The 20,623-nt window shown below is 35.7% G+C and overlaps 2 protein-coding genes across 3 annotated transcripts; one reads left to right on the top strand and one right to left on the bottom strand.

Moving 5' to 3' along the window:
- Nucleotides 1-664: 664 nt before the first annotated feature.
- LOC127841764 (methionine aminopeptidase 1D, mitochondrial-like) lies at nucleotides 665-14,048 on the bottom strand. 2 transcript variants are annotated; one of them, XR_008031319.1, is made up of 9 exons: nucleotides 13,912-14,048; nucleotides 9,985-10,161; nucleotides 9,622-9,740; nucleotides 8,877-9,068; nucleotides 8,407-8,570; nucleotides 7,825-7,922; nucleotides 3,444-3,500; nucleotides 1,616-2,020; nucleotides 665-1,580 (listed from the first exon to the last, which is right to left on the bottom strand). XR_008031319.1 is itself a non-coding variant. In XM_052370816.1 (8 exons), exons 2-8 carry the CDS (start codon nucleotides 10,151-10,153, stop codon nucleotides 1,854-1,856), a joined length of 966 nt encoding a protein of 321 aa, XP_052226776.1. In that variant the 5' UTR covers nucleotides 10,154-10,161; nucleotides 13,912-14,048; the 3' UTR covers nucleotides 665-1,853. The 2 variants fall into 2 exon arrangements, 1 of the variants encoding a protein (XP_052226776.1); XM_052370816.1 differs by having other exon boundaries at nucleotides 665-2,020.
- Nucleotides 14,049-14,054: 6 nt separating this feature from the next.
- LOC127841765 (uncharacterized) lies at nucleotides 14,055-19,710 on the top strand. The gene is made up of 2 exons (XM_052370817.1): nucleotides 14,055-14,117; nucleotides 16,088-19,710. Exon 2 carries the CDS (start codon nucleotides 16,163-16,165, stop codon nucleotides 18,365-18,367), a length of 2,205 nt encoding a protein of 734 aa, XP_052226777.1. The 5' UTR covers nucleotides 14,055-14,117; nucleotides 16,088-16,162; the 3' UTR covers nucleotides 18,368-19,710.
- Nucleotides 19,711-20,623: the final 913 nt, after the last annotated feature.

The following is a 20,623-nucleotide window of genomic DNA, read 5'->3' on the forward strand; positions in this document are numbered from 1 at the left end:
TTGTTGTACATATATATGTATTTGTTTATAAGTGTTCTATATATATGTGCCTGAAATTGTTTTTTTATTTGTTGTACATATATTAGTATTTGTTGTGTATTTTGGATGTTGATATTATATTAACAAACAATAAAGGAATTTACTAGGGTATCCATAGTTGTGTCCTTACACGATACAATAATATAAAATATGCTTGAATGAAAATGAAATACTATAATTTTAATATGTTCTTAAATCTATTCATACAATATTTAAAGGAACACTAAAGAAATATTAATTAAGATATGGTCCATATGCTTTGCAAATCTGGGCCGTATGGTCCGCAAATCTGGGCCGTATAGTCCGCAAATCTGGGCCGTATAGTCCGATAATCCTTACACGATGAAATAATATAAAACATGCTTGAATGAACATGAAATACTACAATTTTAATATTTTCTTAAATTTATTAATACAATATTGAAGGAACACGAAAGAAATATTAATTAAGACACGGTCCGTATGCTTTGCAAATCTGGGCTTATGGTCCGCAAATCTGGGCCGTATAGTCCGATAATCTGGGCCGTATGGTCCGAGAATCTGGGCCGTATGGTCTGGGCCGTATGGTTCATGGGCCGTATGGTCCCTAATCCGTTCAAGAGGTGATATTAACCAAAAATAAGCAGCCGGTTATAATAATGTATTCAGAAGAACAATTGTTAGATCCGAAGAACAACTGTGTTGGACAAAACGCTAGTATAATCGAAATAGATAGAACTTTTGGTCAAGTGTTTGTGCCTGCTGTTGGCTATAGAAACAGAAGTGTTATTAGTAGGAAAACAGGCCAGTACCCGATAATGATTGGTCTTTTGTTTCTTCACTGGGATGCTGAGCAAAGTACTTATCACACATTCTTTTCGCATTCACAAGACAAAATTGGAACACAAAACTTTACATTTGGCTCAGATGATGAAAAGGCATTACGAAATTCTCTGTCAGTAAATTTGCCTTAAGCGAAATTTGCACTTTCCACTTAACATTTAAAAGACAACATTCCTGTTATTATGGTGTGTAAAAAGTTGTCAAAGTATTTAGAACAATTATTTAAGATATTATGCTTCACAAGATGTTGACATATGATACAATTTCAAGAAAAACAGATTTTTGAATTTCTTCTCCGCATTATACAATGACTAGTTCTTTGCACTTAAGACACACAGCATGCTTAGTGTTTGAATGATTATCTACAATTGATATGGGTGTTTGCAAATTTTAAATACATTGAATCTACACAGATGTCCATGATAGTGAAATCGATTGTCTAAAGACTCACTCAAAGCAGGTCTTGATGTTAACAGAAGTATTGTCCTGACCAACCAAATTATAGGACAGGACAAGTAAAACAAACAACCTGATAGTCTCACAGGGAAAGTGAAAATAAATCAAGGTCTTCTTGTTCTCTTATAAAGTAGCAATACAGTAAACAAATCCAATAATTTTGCTGAAATAATTTCCAAAAATGTATGTACAGCATGTGGTATTCATGTGGGGTAATCAGTGGCCTCTGTCCATTTGACTGTTATTAGGAAAAAATGTCTATACTTCATTGACTGTTATTTGGAAAAAATGTCTATACTTCATTTTAATGTTTGAAGTTATTTAATTTCTCCCAATTGTTCCAATGAACAAACTTTTGGCACCTGATTGATGCTAGTTATATAATTGTTTGATAGTAAACTATAAACAGTGGATGTGGACACTGGCTCTAGACACACAAAACCCATGACAGCCTGGAATTCAGACACACGCATACCATTAAAGCTTGAAGCACTTTCAAATGACCAGAGTCAGCAATGTCTCTCAAACCTTCACGATCATGTTTCCTCATTGTTTGCAATGTACTTGGTCAGAATGTTGACGCCTGTATCTGTGATAAGGACAGTGTGTTCAAACTGACATGAGCGACTGTTGTCCAGAGTGACCAGCGTCCAGCCATCAGCCAGCACCTTGTACCTCTCTGAACCTTCGCATATCACTGGCTCTGAAACAAAAACCAGTTGTCAAGCTACTGGAAACAGGAACAAGTGGCCAAGCTACTGGACACAGGAACCAATGGTCAAGCTATTTGATACGAAAACAGTGGTCAAGCTACTGGGCACAGGATTGAATGGGCAAGCTACTGGATACAAGAACCAGTGGTGAAGCTACTGGACACAAGAAACCAGTGGTCAAGCTACTGAACACATGAACCAGTGGTCAAGCTACTGAACACAGGAACCTGTGGTCAAGCTACTTGACACAGGAACCAGTGATCAAGCTACTGAACACAGGACTGAGTAGTCAAGCTTTTGTACATAGGAACCCGTGGGCAAGCTATTGAACACATGAACCAATGGTCAAGCTATTGGAACCAGGAACAATGGTCAAGCTACTGAACACAGGAACAAGTGGGCAAGCTACTGAACACATGAACCAATGGTCAAGCTATTGGACCAAGGAAAGTGGGCAAGCAACTGGACACAGGAACCAGTGGTTAATCTACTGGACACAGGAACCAGTGCTCAGACTAGTGGACAAAGGAACAAATGGTCTAGCTACTGGACACATGAACCATTGGTTAGACTATTGTACTCATTGAATACTCAATTACACACCAAATGGAATTAGCCTCTGGGAAAACATGTTTTAATGCATGTGCCTAAAGTATTGTTCCTCATTGGCCTGTGCAATCTGCACTGGCTAATCAGGGACAACACTGTCCGCCCTTAACTGTATTTTCCCTGAGAAGAGACTTCCATTAAACAAAACAATGCACTAAAAGCAGAAATTGTAGTCCATGCATGTGCTGGCAGCTAATCTAGGATGACACTGCACGCACATGCATTAAGCCCTGTTTTTGACCAGAGTGAGGCACAAACGTAGTTTTAAAGCATCAAACTGTGGAATTTATTTTGCTGAATTATGCATGTCTGTTATCACATGAAATAGTTTCAGAGGAAAAGTTGAATCTGAAAAACATGAAACTTTTGCTAAGATTTGGTGAATTTGAAAGGCTTTAAGCTGAGAACAACATTTTCCTTGAAACACATGTAGACTTACAAAAATGAATCATTAATCCAACTTTTAAGCTTGCATGCTATCAAAAGTTGAAATCCTATTTTTATTCTTCTTATCACATTGTACAATAATTAAATATCGGACATCTGCTGAACAAAATGTGTCCAGACACTGGAAGTTAAGCCTCAACCTGTTTGGACCAAACCCAATATTGCTGTACCGAGTGACATGTGTCTGGAAATGCTATAACCACACAAATTGTTTTCTAAATGATACTTGTAAGGAAATAGGGGACATTAACAGTGTCAGAAACATCATATGAGCAATTTTCTTTGATATCTTGAAGCTTAACTTTCATATTATTAAAAAGAAGCTCTAAAAAGTAAGAAATCAAATGAGATCGTTACCGATTGTAAATGTCATCCCTGGTCTCATAACTTCCTCAGTTTCCTTTGTGATGTAATCTGAAATGAGAATATGTATTGTAAAGCTGCAAGATTACATTTGTTTGTACTGTAGAAATACAAAGGTGTTGTTGCACTTACAACAGTATTTTTTAATAACAAACAGGTCACTTATAATCAATTCTAAACAATTTGGTCAAGTTTTCATACTAAATGTGAGAGGTCTTTTTTATGTTATGCATTAAAACGAGATACAATTAACATAACACTTTTGGTATAACAACATCTACATATAAGAAATACATTCCTTGTCATTCTGAAAATGAAAGTGAACATTCTTTTCCAGATGTATATGTGCTCTTAACATTTGTGTACATCCCTCTGTTTCTTTCATGCTTAAGTATGGTTCATACCAATTTAAAGCAGTTATTTAATAAGCATTTATAGTGATATTTAAAACTATTATTGAATGTGTTATACTGAAATGATAAATTCTAGTGTATAAACTCAGTTTATTTTGCTTTTCAGATTATTTTCCTATCAATGGAAAAAAAAAACTCCGGAAAAATGTCCTACGTCACATCAAGCCAATACACCTTTACTTGTAAATTGTTTCAGGCCTACTATACAGACGATATGTTTCTGTGAAATTAATTTTAGTTTTAATAGGTTTATGTATCAGATATTACAAAATGTTGGATAACCTAACTCACATCCTATATAGAACTACGAGTCTTTTAAAACAGGTGTCAAAGAGTAAAGGATTTGTGAATATAAATATTGCTCATGGAGTAAAATTGCATGAATAGCAACTTAACATACCATTTAAACATTTCCAATTTTTGTGAGCATATTTACAGCAAAACATGAAACAATAACGTTGGAATGTGATACCATAATTGGTACCAGAATGTATGCATAGAAATGTTGTCTACAGAAAAAAGTTTAAATGCCATGTAACAAAATGTTACCAGTGAAAAAGTTATGGTATTAAGTGTCACTGGCCATTCCAAGGATCTTATTAATGTTTGTATATGTATATGTAATTCTCATATGATATTGTTTTTCATAAGAGAAGACATTTGAATTAAAAAATAAATAAATCCAAAAACAGGTCAGGGATTGAAATTTCAACAGAACTAATCATGTAAAAATCATAATTATAGTTAAATTTTAGTTTTTAATCAACCAATATACAAACTGTTTGACATTTAAATGTGTGTTTATTAAGACACTATCAATTCCTATTCATCAAAACACCATTAACTGTTTATTTAACTAGAAATCCGCGAGTTGGATGTGTCGCCTGATGGTAGCACATATCTGTGTTACTTGTTTACTTTGTCGCATAATTGATGTTTACCGTAGATCTTGTTCGCTATAATGCATGCCCTGTGGCTACATAAGTGTGGCCTGAGACCGCTTGTTTGTTGACAGCAGATACATGTTTTCAACTGGCTACAGTCCCTGTTAATTATAGGTCGTGACCAGATTACATTATAAATGGACGTTTGTTGTCGTGTATGTGCACTTGCCAGATGGTAAATGCGTCCATATATGTATTTTAACAAATTGGTTTGACCCATCAAGTTGACATGTTTATGTAACGATACATGTATATAAGCAATGCGTTTTGGACACTAAAAATAATAAGGATTTAACACATAGGAGAGACACTAGAGGTTTATCTTCAGAACCCAACCCCAGGTGGGGTGGGATGGGGTCCTGTCAGGGTGGATTTACATGGATTTTGTCATGTCTTGGAAACGTAATTAGTTACTTGGAGAATTACATGGAAATATTGCATTAACAACTAATTTAAAGAATTATATGGACTTGGAAACATTATATTAACAACTGAATAAAGAACAAAGAACTATTAATCGAGCTTGTTTATGTATGTGTTATGGGACAAATTTTATATAGGGGATGGGACATTCATTCTTAATGTTGTTACAATCAAACTTGTTCCTTTTTTCTCCTATTTAGTAACATATTGAATAAGTAAAACTTTTTTTAATGAATGACCAAAATAATTTTGAATGAATATTGTAAATATAATAGCAAACAGACAAAAGCACACAGACAGACCAAACACAATATGCACTCCTTTGAGCTATAATTTGTGAATTCTCTTCAATTCGAAACTTCTAACCACACAGGTTTGTGGTGGCTGTAGTACGTTCTAGTTCAACATCTTTATATTATAATAAACTGTCAAAGTTCACAAATATCAAATCGTTTATTATTATTAACAAGAGCTGTCACCATAGGATGACTTATGCCCCCTATAAATGCTTGATAGAAATTATAAGCTTTTTTCGAAACCTAAACAAGGTCAAGGTCACAGGGGTCAAAATTTGTGTGCTAATGGAAAGGCCTTGTCCGTATACACATGCATACCAAATATGAAGGTAATATCTCAAGGGACATAGAAGTTATGAGCATTTTTCAAAACCTAAACGCAGATTTCCAAACCTAAACGCGGACCCTTAGTTTAAGGTCAAGGTCACAGGGGTAAAAAATGTGTGCGTATGGAAAGGCCTTGTCCATATACACATGCATACCAAATATGAAGGTTATATCTCAAGGGACATAGAAGTTATGAGCATTTTTCAAAACCTAAACGCAAATTTCCAAACCTAAACGCGGACCCTAAGTTCAAGGTCAAGGTCACAGGGGTAAAAAAATGTGTGCGTATGGAAAGGCCTTGTTCATATACACATGTATACCAAATATGAAGGTTATATCGCATGGGACATAGAAGTTATGAGCATTTTTCGAAACCTGAACGCAGATTTCGAAACCTAAACGCGGACCCTAAGTTCAAGGTCAAGGTCACAGGGGTAAAAAAATTTTAGCACATGGAAAGGCCTTGTCCATATACACATGCATACCAAATATGAAGGTTATATCTCAAGAGACATAGAAGTTATGAGCATTTTTCATACCTAAACGCAAAGTGTGACGGAAAGACAGACAGACGAACAGACAGACAGACAGACGGACAGACCGATCACTATATGCCACCTTTTCTTCGAAAAGGGGGCATAAAAATATTTAAAGTAAAGCTCAAGACATAGTAGTAAAGAACCTTTTTTGGGTCGGGATCGCAGATTTCGAAATCTAAACACGGACCCTAAGTTCAAAGTCAAGGTCACAGGGGTCAAAACTTTTAGGCGCATGGAAAGGTCTTGTCTAGATACACATACTTACCAAATATGAAACTAAGCAATATCTGGGACACAGACGTTGTGAGCTTTTTTGAATCGTGGTCGCAGATTACGAAACCTGAACACGGACCCCAAGTTTTAAATTTCATGCGTATGGAAAGGTGTTGTCCAGATTCACATGCATACCAAATATGAAAACAATATCTGAAGGGACACAGTAGTTATGAGCCTTTTTCGAATCACAGACTTCAAAATCTGAACGCTGACCTCAAGTTCAAGGTCAGGGTCACAGGGGTAAAAAAGTGTATGCGCATGGAAAGGTGTTCTCCAGATACACATGCATACAAAAAATGAAAGCAATATTAGAAGGGACACAGAAGTTATGAGCCTTTTTTTCAAACCGTGTCCACAGCTTTCGAAACCTGAACGCTGACCTCAAAATCAAGGTCAAGGTCACAGGGGTAAAAAATTGTATGTACATGAAAAGGTGTTGTCCAGATACACATGCGTACCAAATATGAAAGCAATATCTGAATGGAACACAGTACTTATGAGCCTTTTTCAAACATCGGTCGCAGATTTCAAAACCCGAGCCAGGCCTCAAGTTCAAGGACAAGGTCACAGGGGTTAAAAATTGTATTCACATGGAGAGGTGTTGTCTAGATACACATGCATACCAAATATGAAAGCAATATCTGAAGGGACACATAAGTTATGAGCCTTTTTCGAATCGCGGACGCAGATTTCAAAACCTCAAGTTCAAGGTCAAGGTCACAGGGGTAAAAAATTGTATGCGCATTGAAAGGTGTTGTCCAGATACACATGCATACCAAATATGAAAGCAATATCTTAAGGGACACAAACGTTATGAGTGACGCCGCGGACGCCACTGCCGCAGCAAATAACACCTATATGTCCCCTGACCATAGTCAGACGACACAATTACAAGCAATTAGAAAATTTAAGGTCGCCGTGGCGTAGTGGATATGGTGTCCGCCTAGCGAACGGGAGTTCACCGGTTTGATCCCCACCGTGGGAGTGCTCTTTAAATCTCCCCAATAGACACCAAGTACTGGTTCTAGTCCCAGGAAACTGACTTGAGAGAATTTTAAATTAGCCTAGGGCTTTCAATGGAGCTAAAATAAATAGGTTTAAACTAAATCTTCAAATATTGTTCTAGAGCTTTCTTGCAATACTTTGGCAATGCCTACCGACATGGAAGATGTCAGGGGGTCCATGGAAGTACGTCCCAATCCCGTGTCCAATGATCTGCGGTATCACTGTGAACCCTGCTGCATGGGCGTGCTCACTGAAAGTAACAAATGTGCTTAGATTTTGTGACTGTTTGAATGAACACACAGTTTGTGTGATTTTGTGTACACAACAGTGTTTATAGGCTAATGGTTTCTGCTGTTGGTGTCAGTTTTTATATGGGAATGATACTGTAATCTCACCAACAATCTACGGTTAATCTAACAATCACATGGGTACATCAACCACCAGCACACAACAGCCAATGTGGCCACTTCCATTTACTAGCCCCTGCACAAAGGGGTGACTGTATATCATAATCACTTCTTAAAATACTTCATATATGATTAAATAAAAGTGAATACTTTATGGAGGACAGTTGTATATGACATTAATACTAGTGTACAGCCTCGATCATTACCTGGTAGGCTTACTGGGGCTAAGTGTGAGTGGCTCAACAATCTACCATCAACTGTGATTAGACCAAACTATTGTTAAACATTGCGTAATATCAAAACAAACCCATGCCTATGTCTCTGTACCTGATGGCAATGCCGATATCACAGAACCTGGCACCGGGTCTGCAGACGTCTATTCCGATTGCGAGGCATTCTCGTCCCACCCTCAGCAGCTGCTGCCCAGCCTTGTCCACTTTCCCAACAGCAAACGTCTCTGATGTGTCTCCATGATAACCACATAAATACACCTGATGACAACCAAATCAAAAGAAGGTAGAGATGCTGTTAAACATGTAGCTCATAGGATTTGATAAAAGCTAAAATGATTTCGGTATTTTGTAATTATGAAAAAATAATTTTTTATTTGTTCACCAAACACACATGCAGACACAATGACATGGGTATAAATACCTCTTTAAATGTAGAGTGCATTAAAAATACATTATTTTACCTCTTTAAATGTAGAGGGCATTAATTTAGAAATCTGCAACCTAAGGTGACTTAAGTCTTAAGTTTTTATGTGGACAGGAGGCCTTTGCAGCTGTATCGCTTACCGACACATCCACATTCACAATGTCCCCATTCTCCAAGGGTCTGTCATCCGGTATACCATGACAGGCCACATTGTTCACAGATGTGCAAACTGACTTTGGAAAACCTTTGTATGTTAATGGGGAAGGGTATGCATTATTTTTTATACATTCCTCATGAACAATTCCATCAATCGCATCTGTTGTCATCCCAACCTAAACAGAGCAAAAAAGTACAATCATTCAAGGCAATCACTTGGGAAACACATTCATTTAAAAACAAGTTACTCAATGGCGAAAAACTGCAAAGTTCCACTGGTATAAATGGAAATTTCTGAATGTTCAACAGTTTGTAATAGTAAATAAGATACTTATATGTGACTTCTTTTGAAAAAAGATTGTGAAATTTTATAAAACAAGAGATGTGTTTGTCAGAAACACAATGCCCCCTACTGCACTGCTTAGAAGCCATATATTTAACCTTTGACCTTGAAGGATGACCGTGACCTTTTACCACTCAAAATGTGCAGCTCCATGAGATACACATGCATGCCAAATATCAAGTTGCTTTCTTCAATATTGCAAAAGTTATGGGCAATGTTAACGTTTTCGGACGGACGGACTGATGGACAGTTCAACTGCTATATGCCACCCTACCTGGGGGCATAAAAATACATCTTACACATATTTATATATTAAGTTAGTCAGTTCAAAAAAGCAACAAGAACGAAAGGGGCTTAATACAAATTAGTGTACACAACAACTGAACCTTGATAGATTTTCCAACAGTGTTTAGAATTTTCCCTGCAAGTCTGCATGAGGTTCGTAGACCACTGATTTCACTGGCTGTCTTAATTTCTGGTTCCAACAGTCTCTCTGGTAACTCACCTGATAAAAAAAGAAGCATGCTTAACTTACTATGGTGGAGCAATATGAGTATTAGTACCAGTAATTATTATAACAGATATGAAGTGTAAACAATATTTCACAGGATATCATTTAATATGTGGACTTAGGTTCTAATATTTACAAGTTATAAATGCAGGTATATCAAGAGTTTTAAATAAGAAGACGGTTTTCAAATTTATTTTTTGACAGAACCATAAACAAACAATAATATTTATTCACACACCTGTCATTGCATAGGAGGGTTTTACTATGTGGTCTGGAACTAATCTAGCAGGGCTGACCCGACCCGGGGTGACAATGCTGTATGTTGGCTTTACTACATCTCGACCTACAGACTTCAAAAAGCTGGACTTCAGGCGATGTAGTAAGACAGGTGTTGAAGAAACTCTCATTGTATCCACTGAAAGAATATTAAACTAATATTAATGTCTCTTTGACCTGGGTTGGCTAGTTTCGTGGATAAAACACTCGACTACAAATGCAAGAATCTTGATTTTATCCATGACCCAGCCACATAACTTGTGTGGACGTGCGTTGGTTTAAGGTATGTATGAATCAAAAATGAAGTGTAACCATAAAACATTTATTGAACATTAAATAGAAATGAAGTTTTTATACATGATGTAAGTTTAATCAAAACCTATAAATGTTCCTTTGGCAATGAAAATAATGCTTATATCTTGATCGCTACAATACAGCATGGGTAATATAACTTGTATAAATATGAGGTTGATATTTCAATGATATCTGTAGATTACATCTTATTATGTGGACTAGGGTTATGTATGAAAACATTCTAAAATTACACCCAATACAATATTATTCTCAAACAGCCAGTCAGACTCAGAACACGACTCTGGATTGTTCTGGCTACCATAACTTTAAATGTTGCTTTTTATGATTTTTGACTGGCGTGACAGGTCTGTCAATACTATATAAACTGTTAACTGAAGTTTCTTTAGCTAGACTCTGGAGCTTTTTTTTTTATCTCTTTAGGACATTGTAGCAGTTAGATGCCATGTATTTCCATGCTGTTTTGTGTTTTCAAATGCTAATTACTGAACAATTGTAATGATGCGACAGATAATGCTCATGCAGTGTTCCAGCTAGGCCTAAATTGAAGGGCGCCTCGCCCTGTCCTCCCGAACCTCCGCCCTGTTATTCCTAGGGCCCCCCCTGCCCTAAAAAAAAAAAAAAAAAAAGGTTTTAAAAAATATTATTTTATTTTTTTACATATCATATGTAAAAAAAAAATAAAAAAAAATTTAAACAATTTTTTTTTTCATCATGATTAATAAATCTCTTATTACAATACATTGTAATTTATTCATTCCTCATTGTATAAATTATATTTAAATTGTTTAATAATAATGGGAATAATATATTCTAACAATTATTAATAATATATACATTAACATGCAAGAGGAGGCATTCCAGAAATGCCCTTGCCCTCGAAAGTGCCCTTTTGACAAAATACTGTGCATCAAAAGTGCCCTTTTGACAAAAAAGCCCCACCTGCCCTTTTCAAATCCTTGCTGGAGCACTGTCATGTAGATATTTGTGAATTAAAGTACGAAGAAATCAACTGGCAAACGGGAAAAGCAAGCATAACAGCTATTGGGCTCACACCCTCAACAAAAGAGTTTATGGATTTAAAGCACATTTTCTTGTCTTTGGTGTGTTAAGCATGAAAGCTGTCAGTAGCAATCCATCAGTTTTACATTACTAATTAGTTCTTCTTGAATCCTCTGAGCTTAGCTGGGAGTCGGATAGCTAAAGAAACTTCAGCGTACAGTTTATATAGTATTGACAGTCGCGCCACTCAAAAATCATAAAAGTGATATTTAAAGTTATGGTAGCCAGAACTAGGAGTTGAATAAATCTATCCCGGAAAAGCACGAGTTTACAAAAACCCACTAATCACCCCAGTACAAACAAGGCTGGTCTTTTAAATCAACCAATGATAGCTTACTTTAAATTATACGGTTCATATGGTGTGTGATTTTAAAAGGATTTTAAATGGGTCATGTTTTTTGTTCCAGCAGATAAGTGGGTTTTTCCAAAAAGTTGCTTTTTCTGGGATACATATATTAGGATACAAGTATAGGATTTTCCTGAGTGTATTGAGTAACTCGGGAAACCTATCAATCTATTTCTTTTTAACCCCCCGCGCATACCCATAATGTATCAGTATAGACGAGTTAATTGTTATTGTTTACATTTCGGTATTTTCCGCGCATGCGCACTGACTGGTTGGCAAAAACACTGGTTACAGTCACGTAAAACATGTATAAAGGGCTTTTGTTAAGTCAATTAAACGATAAAAAATCCGAAATAAACATTACAACTCTTAAACAATAGTGCAAATATATCATATTTAGAACCAATAAATGTATATTCATATATATAATTTCCTCTTTATAAAAATACAAATTAGTTATTAGCCTCAGAGTAAACATGGTCGGTAGACTAAATACTGACAATACCACACAACAAAACAATAAATTAGCCGTATTCTTTTTTTATAGTAAGACTTTAAAAATGATATTTCAAAACTTATAAAACTTACATTTATTTTATTATAACTATAACGGTGTTGATATTGTTAATGTTCATCTGCGATCGAAAGTGTATTATAAGAGGCGCATTAAATCAATTATAAAACAAAGCCATAAAAAACGGAATACATAACAATCGTTAAATGTTGTGGTAATTTTCTTTTCCATATAATGAATTTTCGTTTCGTTTCCATTGAATTACAATATTTAAAAAATATTATACAAATGGAAATAAAACCTGCATATTGTGCAAATTGAACTGTCTTTGCATACATGTATATTGAAATCTCTTAACAAGTAGTAAGGAGTGATAAATGTAACAATCTAGCATTTTATGATAAATATATATATTTATTTGATTTATTTTACGCAAATAGTGTTTATCCATTGTGATTGCTTGGTTTCGTGATGGAGTTACGTGCAATGCAAGAACGTACAATCTTCACACTAAATTGCCGAGTTTACATTTGCCGGTACCCGCGTTAAATACATCAATTGTTAGCAGTAATATTGCACAAATTTTAATTTAAAGTTATAAAGCACTCTATTATTATGATTAAACTGGCTAACATATAAATACACATGTTCCTGTTAATCCGTTTCGGACAAATATCTTCTTTTTTTAATATGTTTAATTATTCATTAAAGCAAATGTTACGTATTTTGGCTTTAATTTTTGGCTTGCTCAATATTACCGGTATATATGACTGCTCAATATGCCAAGAGATGATTTGGGGTATCATAAAGTCTGCCACATGTGGTCTATGCAGGGACCCAATTAAAGTATAGGTCCCTATGTTTATGACACTGGCATGTTTTCTGTGTAATTGTCTGGGCATTCTCCGATCATAACGAGATAATATGCTTGTGACGAACAACGGTGCAATTAAACACCAGGTTAGAAATGCTGAAACAAAAGTGTCAAAATTGGTGTGCACAATTAAATAAAACAATTAGATTTATGAATTTATTTGTTGTGTAATAAGGTAAGTTTGTACAGATATATTAAGGTTAAAATCAGTTACTATATGTTGCGAACAAAAAGCGATCTATTTGTTGTTTGTTTTCATCGATATTTGTGTTCTTTCATTAAATTTAATTTATTCTAAAATAATTTCCATCTCTGACATTTTGTATCTAAAATGGACGTGAAGATGCGTTTAGTAGAGATGTTTGTGGTTACCACACACAGAGCTCGTAGATAGTGTTCCACTCCAGAGCTCGTTTTTAGTAAAAACAAATAATAACAACAATATAATCGTTTCAAAAATGAATTTCCACGCATGCTTATGTTTTATTCAGACATAAATAGTAAAATTATATTTGATACAGTTCATGATAATCAATAAAAACGATGATTACGTCAACCTTCTCTATATGCGCTTATATGAATTCCTACTCTTTTTGCCAACCAGTGGGCGGAGTCTAAACTTTGCAGGTGCGTGTGACGTCACGCGTTAACTCGTCTATTGAACATAGCCATTATTAAAAAAGAAGAAGAAGATTACTGCAACTAAGTTTTCAATCATCGCAAAAACATGTTTTAAAAACACATTTTTATTTGATTTCGTTTTGAAAAATTACTAACGTACCAAAATTAAAAAGAAAACCGCATTTAAATGATTACAATTTGATTTTATTATTTGACAAAGCATTACGCATGAATTAATAAGAATATAATAGTTTGCACTTGAAGTGGAAAGTTCTTTAACCGGTGCAGATAAAGTTTGTTCCAGCGACCGAAAATCACACTCATCATTTAAACGTCAAAATTCATCTTCAAACACAGACAGCATAGGTATTTTGAGACATTTAAAAAAGTAAAACAAATTTACTTGCTTAGCACATAAATTATTGCCCGTGTTCTTAAATATGGACCGAAATATAATGTATTCTATCACCTGGATATTATTTCGAGTGTACATATAGTTCGGACACCAAGACATATGTGTATTAACATAGTCCTTGGTTAAGTAATTGACTATTTTCATTTCTCATTATTGTTTAAGTAAACTTATATTTATTTTTGGGAGATTTAAAAGTGAGAATACTGAGTGAAGTTACTTTAACACTTGGCTCGCGCAGTACCTAGGACTTCACTTCAGCACTATCCCTTAATCTCATAGTATCGGCCCTCCTCATAGTATCATCACTTTAACGAAACAGCTTTAAGTTAGCATTTATATCAGTAGTATCGCCCCTCTTAATGAAAACATCTAAATATTTTAAGTGAAAAGATTGAAAAACAATAATGTTCAATATGTCAATCTATAGTTTAATGTGTATTCTTGGACAACAAAAATGCATTAAAATCGGTAATGTTTTGCCGAAATACTGGCATGACTGAGCTCCATGTAGTAATCAGTATCATGTGCACCATTTTTTTTTATAATATCGGCCCTTCTGATTGGTTGCTAAGGTTTGTTACTATGCTAATGCTCTTTTCCTATAAATAGCTTCTTAACAGAAAAATGAAACTCTTGTTCATGTTTCTCTGAAATTATAATTTTTATCACAAATGAGTGGCTTATACAACATTTGATAAGCCTACTAATAAACCAAAAACAAACTAAGACAATTATGTGTAATCATAATATCGGCCTAGAATAAAAATGAAAACCAGAAATCATGAGGAAGATTGTTGTAATTAATTTGATCATGACTGGCAGACGACCCCTATTGATTTTCCAGTCACTAGGTCAAAGGTCAAGGTCACGGTCAGGTGACTCGAAACAGAAAAATGGTTTCCGGATGATAACTCAAGAACGCTTACGCCTAGGATCATGAAACTTCATAGGTACATTGATTATGACTGGCAGAAGAGGGGGTATATTGTTTTGCACATGTCGGTAGGCTGGTCGGTCCGTCCGTCCAGCAGATGGTTTCCGGATGATAACTCAAGAACGCTTAGGCCTAGGATCATGAAATTTCATAGGTACATTGATCATAACTGGCAGATGACCCCTAATGATTTTGAGGTCAAAGGTCAAGGTCTCAGTGACTGGAAATTGTAAAATGGTTTCCGTATGATAACTCAAGAACGCTTACGCCTAGGATCATGAAACTTTATAGGTACATTGATCATGACTCGCAGATGACCCCTATCGATTTTCAGGTCACTAGGTCAAAGGCCAAGGTCACGGTGACTCGAAACAGAAAAATGGTTTCCGGATGATAACTCAAGAACGCTTATGCCTAGGATCATGAAACTTCATAGGTACATTGATCATGACTCGCAGATGACCCCTATTGATGTTCAGGTCACTAGGTCAAAGGTCAAGGTCACAGTGACAAAAAACGTATTTACACAATGGCTGCCACTACAACTGACAGCCCATATGGGGGGCATGCATGTTTTACAAACAGCCCTTGTTAATTTTATTATCTTAACTTTACCTTTTTATCGCCTCAATGTTTGGATGTTAATGTATGCCCCTGAAATGATAGAGAACCTATTCAAGATATGTTAGCATTCTAGGTCTGAAATGACTTACTGTTAAAGCTAAAACGGCCATTCTTGACTCCTTAAGTGAAGCTCTATTGTTCATTGTCGGCTTGGGTACTACTTAAATGTATAAGTGACTATTGAATACCTTGCTAAGGTTGTCTGGTCTTAACAAGACTAGATAATATCAATAGTGTTTCATTTGCACACTAATACCCGATGTGAATTCAATCACTGGATTATAACGTTTTAGGTAATAAAAAAACAACCCAGACACACGACATAACAAAGGTCAATAAAATCAAATTAACTTATCATTTCAGGTTAATATTGTACCAGATGCACTGCATGAAGTACCAAATTTCCCAGAAAGAGCCACTTGCAGGTGTTGAAGAAAGATGGAATATATGAAGTTGAATATATCTCTTTTTCGCTGTCATGATAAGAAAGTGGGAGGATCAATGTACGATTTCTCTCACATGGACCATGCATTTAACACAGAAACTAATGATGATACTGCTAAAGATCCTCTTATTAAGAATGTGCTTGGTGAAAATTTGTATTCAAGTTTTCAAACTTTATTTGGTTATCATGAAGAAAATACAAAAAGTAGAATGTCTGCGACAGTAAGGACAAGGGAGGAAGCAGTTAATCCCTGTGAAAGAATAGTTTCTACATTTGAAGTGACCTTTAATCCAGAATACGTATGGCTTTGGTGTTTGAGTTTGGCTGTTATTGGTGTCTTGTTGCTTATTATTGTCTTCATTATCATGCCAAAAATAAAAAGAAGATTAACAGAATTGAAAGGAAAATCAAAAGAAAATGAAATGCCAAATGATGTTAAAGAACAAATGGGTGTCATAGAAACAATTTCAACAGTAAACATTGTTCCTGTTAACAGCAGCATCTCAATCGTACCTTTAAACAGCAGTGTATCAGTTGAGGAAAATAGTACTAAGAGTAAGCTTGAATCTAGTAAATCAAGTAAGCCAATTAAAGTATACTATAAACCATATACAGGTAAAAGACCCACATTGAGTGAAACTGACATACACACTGTCCTTGAAGAAACAACTGGCAAGTTAATTTCAAAACTTGACAGACTCTTGCTGAAAGGTGCATCAAGTCTAGACCAAACACAGTCCTCTATAGCAACACCACGCTTAGCCAGACATACCCTTGTAAGAAGGCAACGTGTTGGCAGTTCTCCTATACTGCTTCCAGGCCAATCTGATGAGAGTGTGGGAAACACTGTTGGGAAATCTAAGTCCTGGAAAGAGTTTAATGCTTTTCACAATGATATGCAGATCAACAGGACCAAGGATTTCAATTTTCCTATGGATGCTTTAGATGTAAGCTCACAGAAATTAGTACAGTATTTCCATAGAGTTTGTCCAATTGATGAAAACATCTTGGAGGCAACCTCTTTGATCAGCAGCTATGCACTGTTTTTGTTGAAGTCAGAACTCGAAAACATGACTGGGCAATCTTCATCTATGTACAGATTTTTAAAGTTTCTTCCAACAGGATCTAACAAGTATGGGACAAAAGTGTCGAGAATAAACAGTCTTGATTTTCTAATGGTTGTTCAATTACCATTCAAAGTAGAAGAAATGTACTTTGAGTCAAAGAGTAGCCCTCAAATATCCCCTGGTATGATTGTGTTGAGTTGTGACAAGGATTCAACCAGGAAGGCATCAGAGAGGTCTGGTTTGACACAATGTGAAATTGATGGCAACGTTGTTCAGTGTATATCTGCAAAACGATTCTTACAAGGGGCTGAGGAACTGGTGGTGTCGTGTCTTCAGAATCTCTATACACGAATCAGGTCTGACATGGACAAGTTACCAATTACTATAAAAAGGTCACCTACTGCGAATTTGCAAGTTACAATTGACTCGCGAGCTATTGTTGGACTCGGTGAACCGGAAATCAAGGTCAATATAGTCCCAGTTGTGTCCCTAGTGACAGGCAGTCTCTACCAAACCCCTGTTCTGTTTGCTACGCCCAGATGTGAAGAAAATGAGCTAAAGCCGTCATCAGAAAATAAAGCCTTATGTCATGACTGTTTCTGGAAAGTTCTGTGCGAAGACTTTGAATGGATATTCATCGACCATATCAACAGACTTCAGAGTGAGCATGGCAACATGTGTCATGAGATGTGCCTAATGATACTGAAAGCTCTGCTGACAGACTGTGGGAGGAAGAACCTCCTCGATCGAGGAATGTTCCAGAGTCGACATATATCAACTGTCTTGTACTTATTACTCCTAGAAAGCGAGCCGGAACAATGGGCTTTCAACAAGCTTGCCGATAGGTTCTCAGACATTCTGCATTTTCTACAGGAAGCTTACAAAACTGGCCTCCTGCCTGCGTTCTTTTTCAACAACCAGCACCTGGCCAACAAGATGGCCGCTGTAGCTGGGAACCCAGTCTTGATGAGAAAAGGACAGTTGAACTTGCTGGCTGATGTGAGGCGGGACAGTCTAGAGAAGTGTTTGGTGTACATGAAGGACCGTATAAGGGAAGCTGGATTGACAGACTGTGTGAAGGAGGAATATTCTCCAGACATGTGGGAATACGAGTTCTTCCTCTTCAATTGATGTCTTCTCTTTATAATATTTTTTTTTATTTTGGGTCAAATATGGCTGAAGTCACAATCTGAAAAAGTATATTTTTCCCAAGTGACTGTCTTATATTCCCATTCTTTTTTAATGTCAGTTGATCTCCATGTTCAGACCTATGAATTAAATCTTATCAAATACACATGTATAGTGTTTTGTCCTTAATTTGAACAAAAAATCAATTTTTAAATTGAAGTCAAAACCTTTTTCCAATCCAAAGTGCCAAGGCCTGACTACAAAAATGTTGAAAAATTGCTTACATATGGGAATTCTATAGTTTTATATATTTATGTATTTTTAGCTCATCTATTTTTTGCAAAAAAAATATGAGCTATTGTCATCACCTTGGCGTCGGCGTTGGTGTCGGCGTTGGTGTCGGCGTCCGGTTAAGTTTTGCGTTTAGGTTTACTTTTCTCAGAAAGTATCAATGCTATTGCATTTAAACTTGGTACACTTACTTACTATCATGAGGGGACTGGGCCGGCAAAGTAAGATAACTCTGGCATGCATTTTGACAGAATTATGTGCCCTTTTTATACTTAGAAAGTTGAAAATTTTGGTTAAGTTTTGTGTTTAGGTCCATTTTATTCCTTAAGTATCAAAGCTATTGCTTTCATACTTGCAATACGTACTAACTATCATAAGGGGACTGTGCAGGCAAAGTTATGTAACTCTGACTGGCATTTTGACAGAATTATGTGACCTTTTTATACTTAGAAAATTGAAAATTTGGTAAAGTTTTGTGTTTAGGTCCACTTTATTCCTACAGTATCAAAGCTATTGCTTTCATACTTGCAACACTTATTAACTATCATAAGGGGACTGTGCAGGCAAAGTTATGTAACTCTGACTGGCATTTGGACGGAATTATGGGCCCTTTATACTTAGAAAATTAAAAATTTGGTTAAGTTTTGTGTTTTGGTCCACTTTACCCCTAAAGTATCATAGATATTGCTTTATACTTGGAACACTCGCAAACTATCATAAGGGTACAGTAAAAAGACAAGTTGCATAACTCTGGTTGTCATAATGGCCCTTTTTTGACTTCGTAACTTTGAATATATGGTTAAATTTTGTGTTTCGATCCACTTTACTTCTAAAGTATCAAGGCTATTGCTTTCAAACTTCAAATACTTTCATGCTATCATGAGGTTACTGTACCTGGCAAGTTGAATTTTACCTTGACCTTTGAATGACCTTGACTTTCAAGGTCAAATTATTAAATTTTGCTAAAATTGCCATAACTTCTTTATTTATGATTAGATTTGATTGATACTTTGACAAAACTACTCTTACCTGACATACCACAATAGACCCCCCCCCCCCCCGAATCCTCCCTTCCCCTAATTTTTTTTTTTTTTTTTTTAAGATCATCTCACAAATGACCACCACACCCTCACACTTGACCCCCCCCCCCCCCCACCCCACCCCCCCCCCCCAATTTTTTTATTTTTGAAAAGGTTAAAAACACAAATATTTATTTTTTATTATATTGTTTTTGAAATACCGTCCAACCATCGCACCCAATAATCCCCTCCCCCCCACCCCCGATTTTTTTTTTTTTTTTTGCATTTTTTTTTCGCATTGTTGGAAGATAATGTAATAAATGTCCACACCCCCACACTATACACCCCTCTTCACTCCACTCCTCCCTCCTTTGTGATTGAAATTGAGATTCCCTCACCTTTAAAAGGAAAATAGATGAGCGGTCTGTACCCGCAAGGCGGTGCTCTTGTTTTTGTGTTGCATCGATGCTTTTTATACGTATTTTATTGCTTTTGCATGAAATAATTTCCAAAAGTTGTGATTATATGTGATAAAGTCAGAGAGGGAACAGTAAGTACTAATTTTTTTTGTTTAAATCATTTTTAGTTTGTTAATTAAGTTATTATCAATTTTAAATGTGATGGTGTTAGTCATTATTTCTTTCACCAGTTATCATGTTTGAGTAGCTACAAGCTTATATATAAATATACTAGTATGTGACATGGATTTTTCTTCTGATGTTTTTATTAAATTGAAGTATTTAATTAATTTACCATAAATAAACAATTACTGTGTTTTTACATAAATGACAACCCATGGTTGTTTATGGCTTTAAAATACTGAGGATAATCACATTATAAATAAATCAAAGGCAAACTAATATTTTTCAAAAGTTGCCCAGATTCCTATTTAAGCATTCTGTATTTTTTATGATCACAGATGATGTGATTAACAGTTAAATCATCATCA

The sequence above is a fragment of the Dreissena polymorpha genome, chromosome 8 (assembly GCF_020536995.1).
Source record: "Dreissena polymorpha isolate Duluth1 chromosome 8, UMN_Dpol_1.0, whole genome shotgun sequence".
In the NCBI taxonomy this organism is placed as follows: Eukaryota; Metazoa; Mollusca; class Bivalvia; order Myida; family Dreissenidae; genus Dreissena; species Dreissena polymorpha.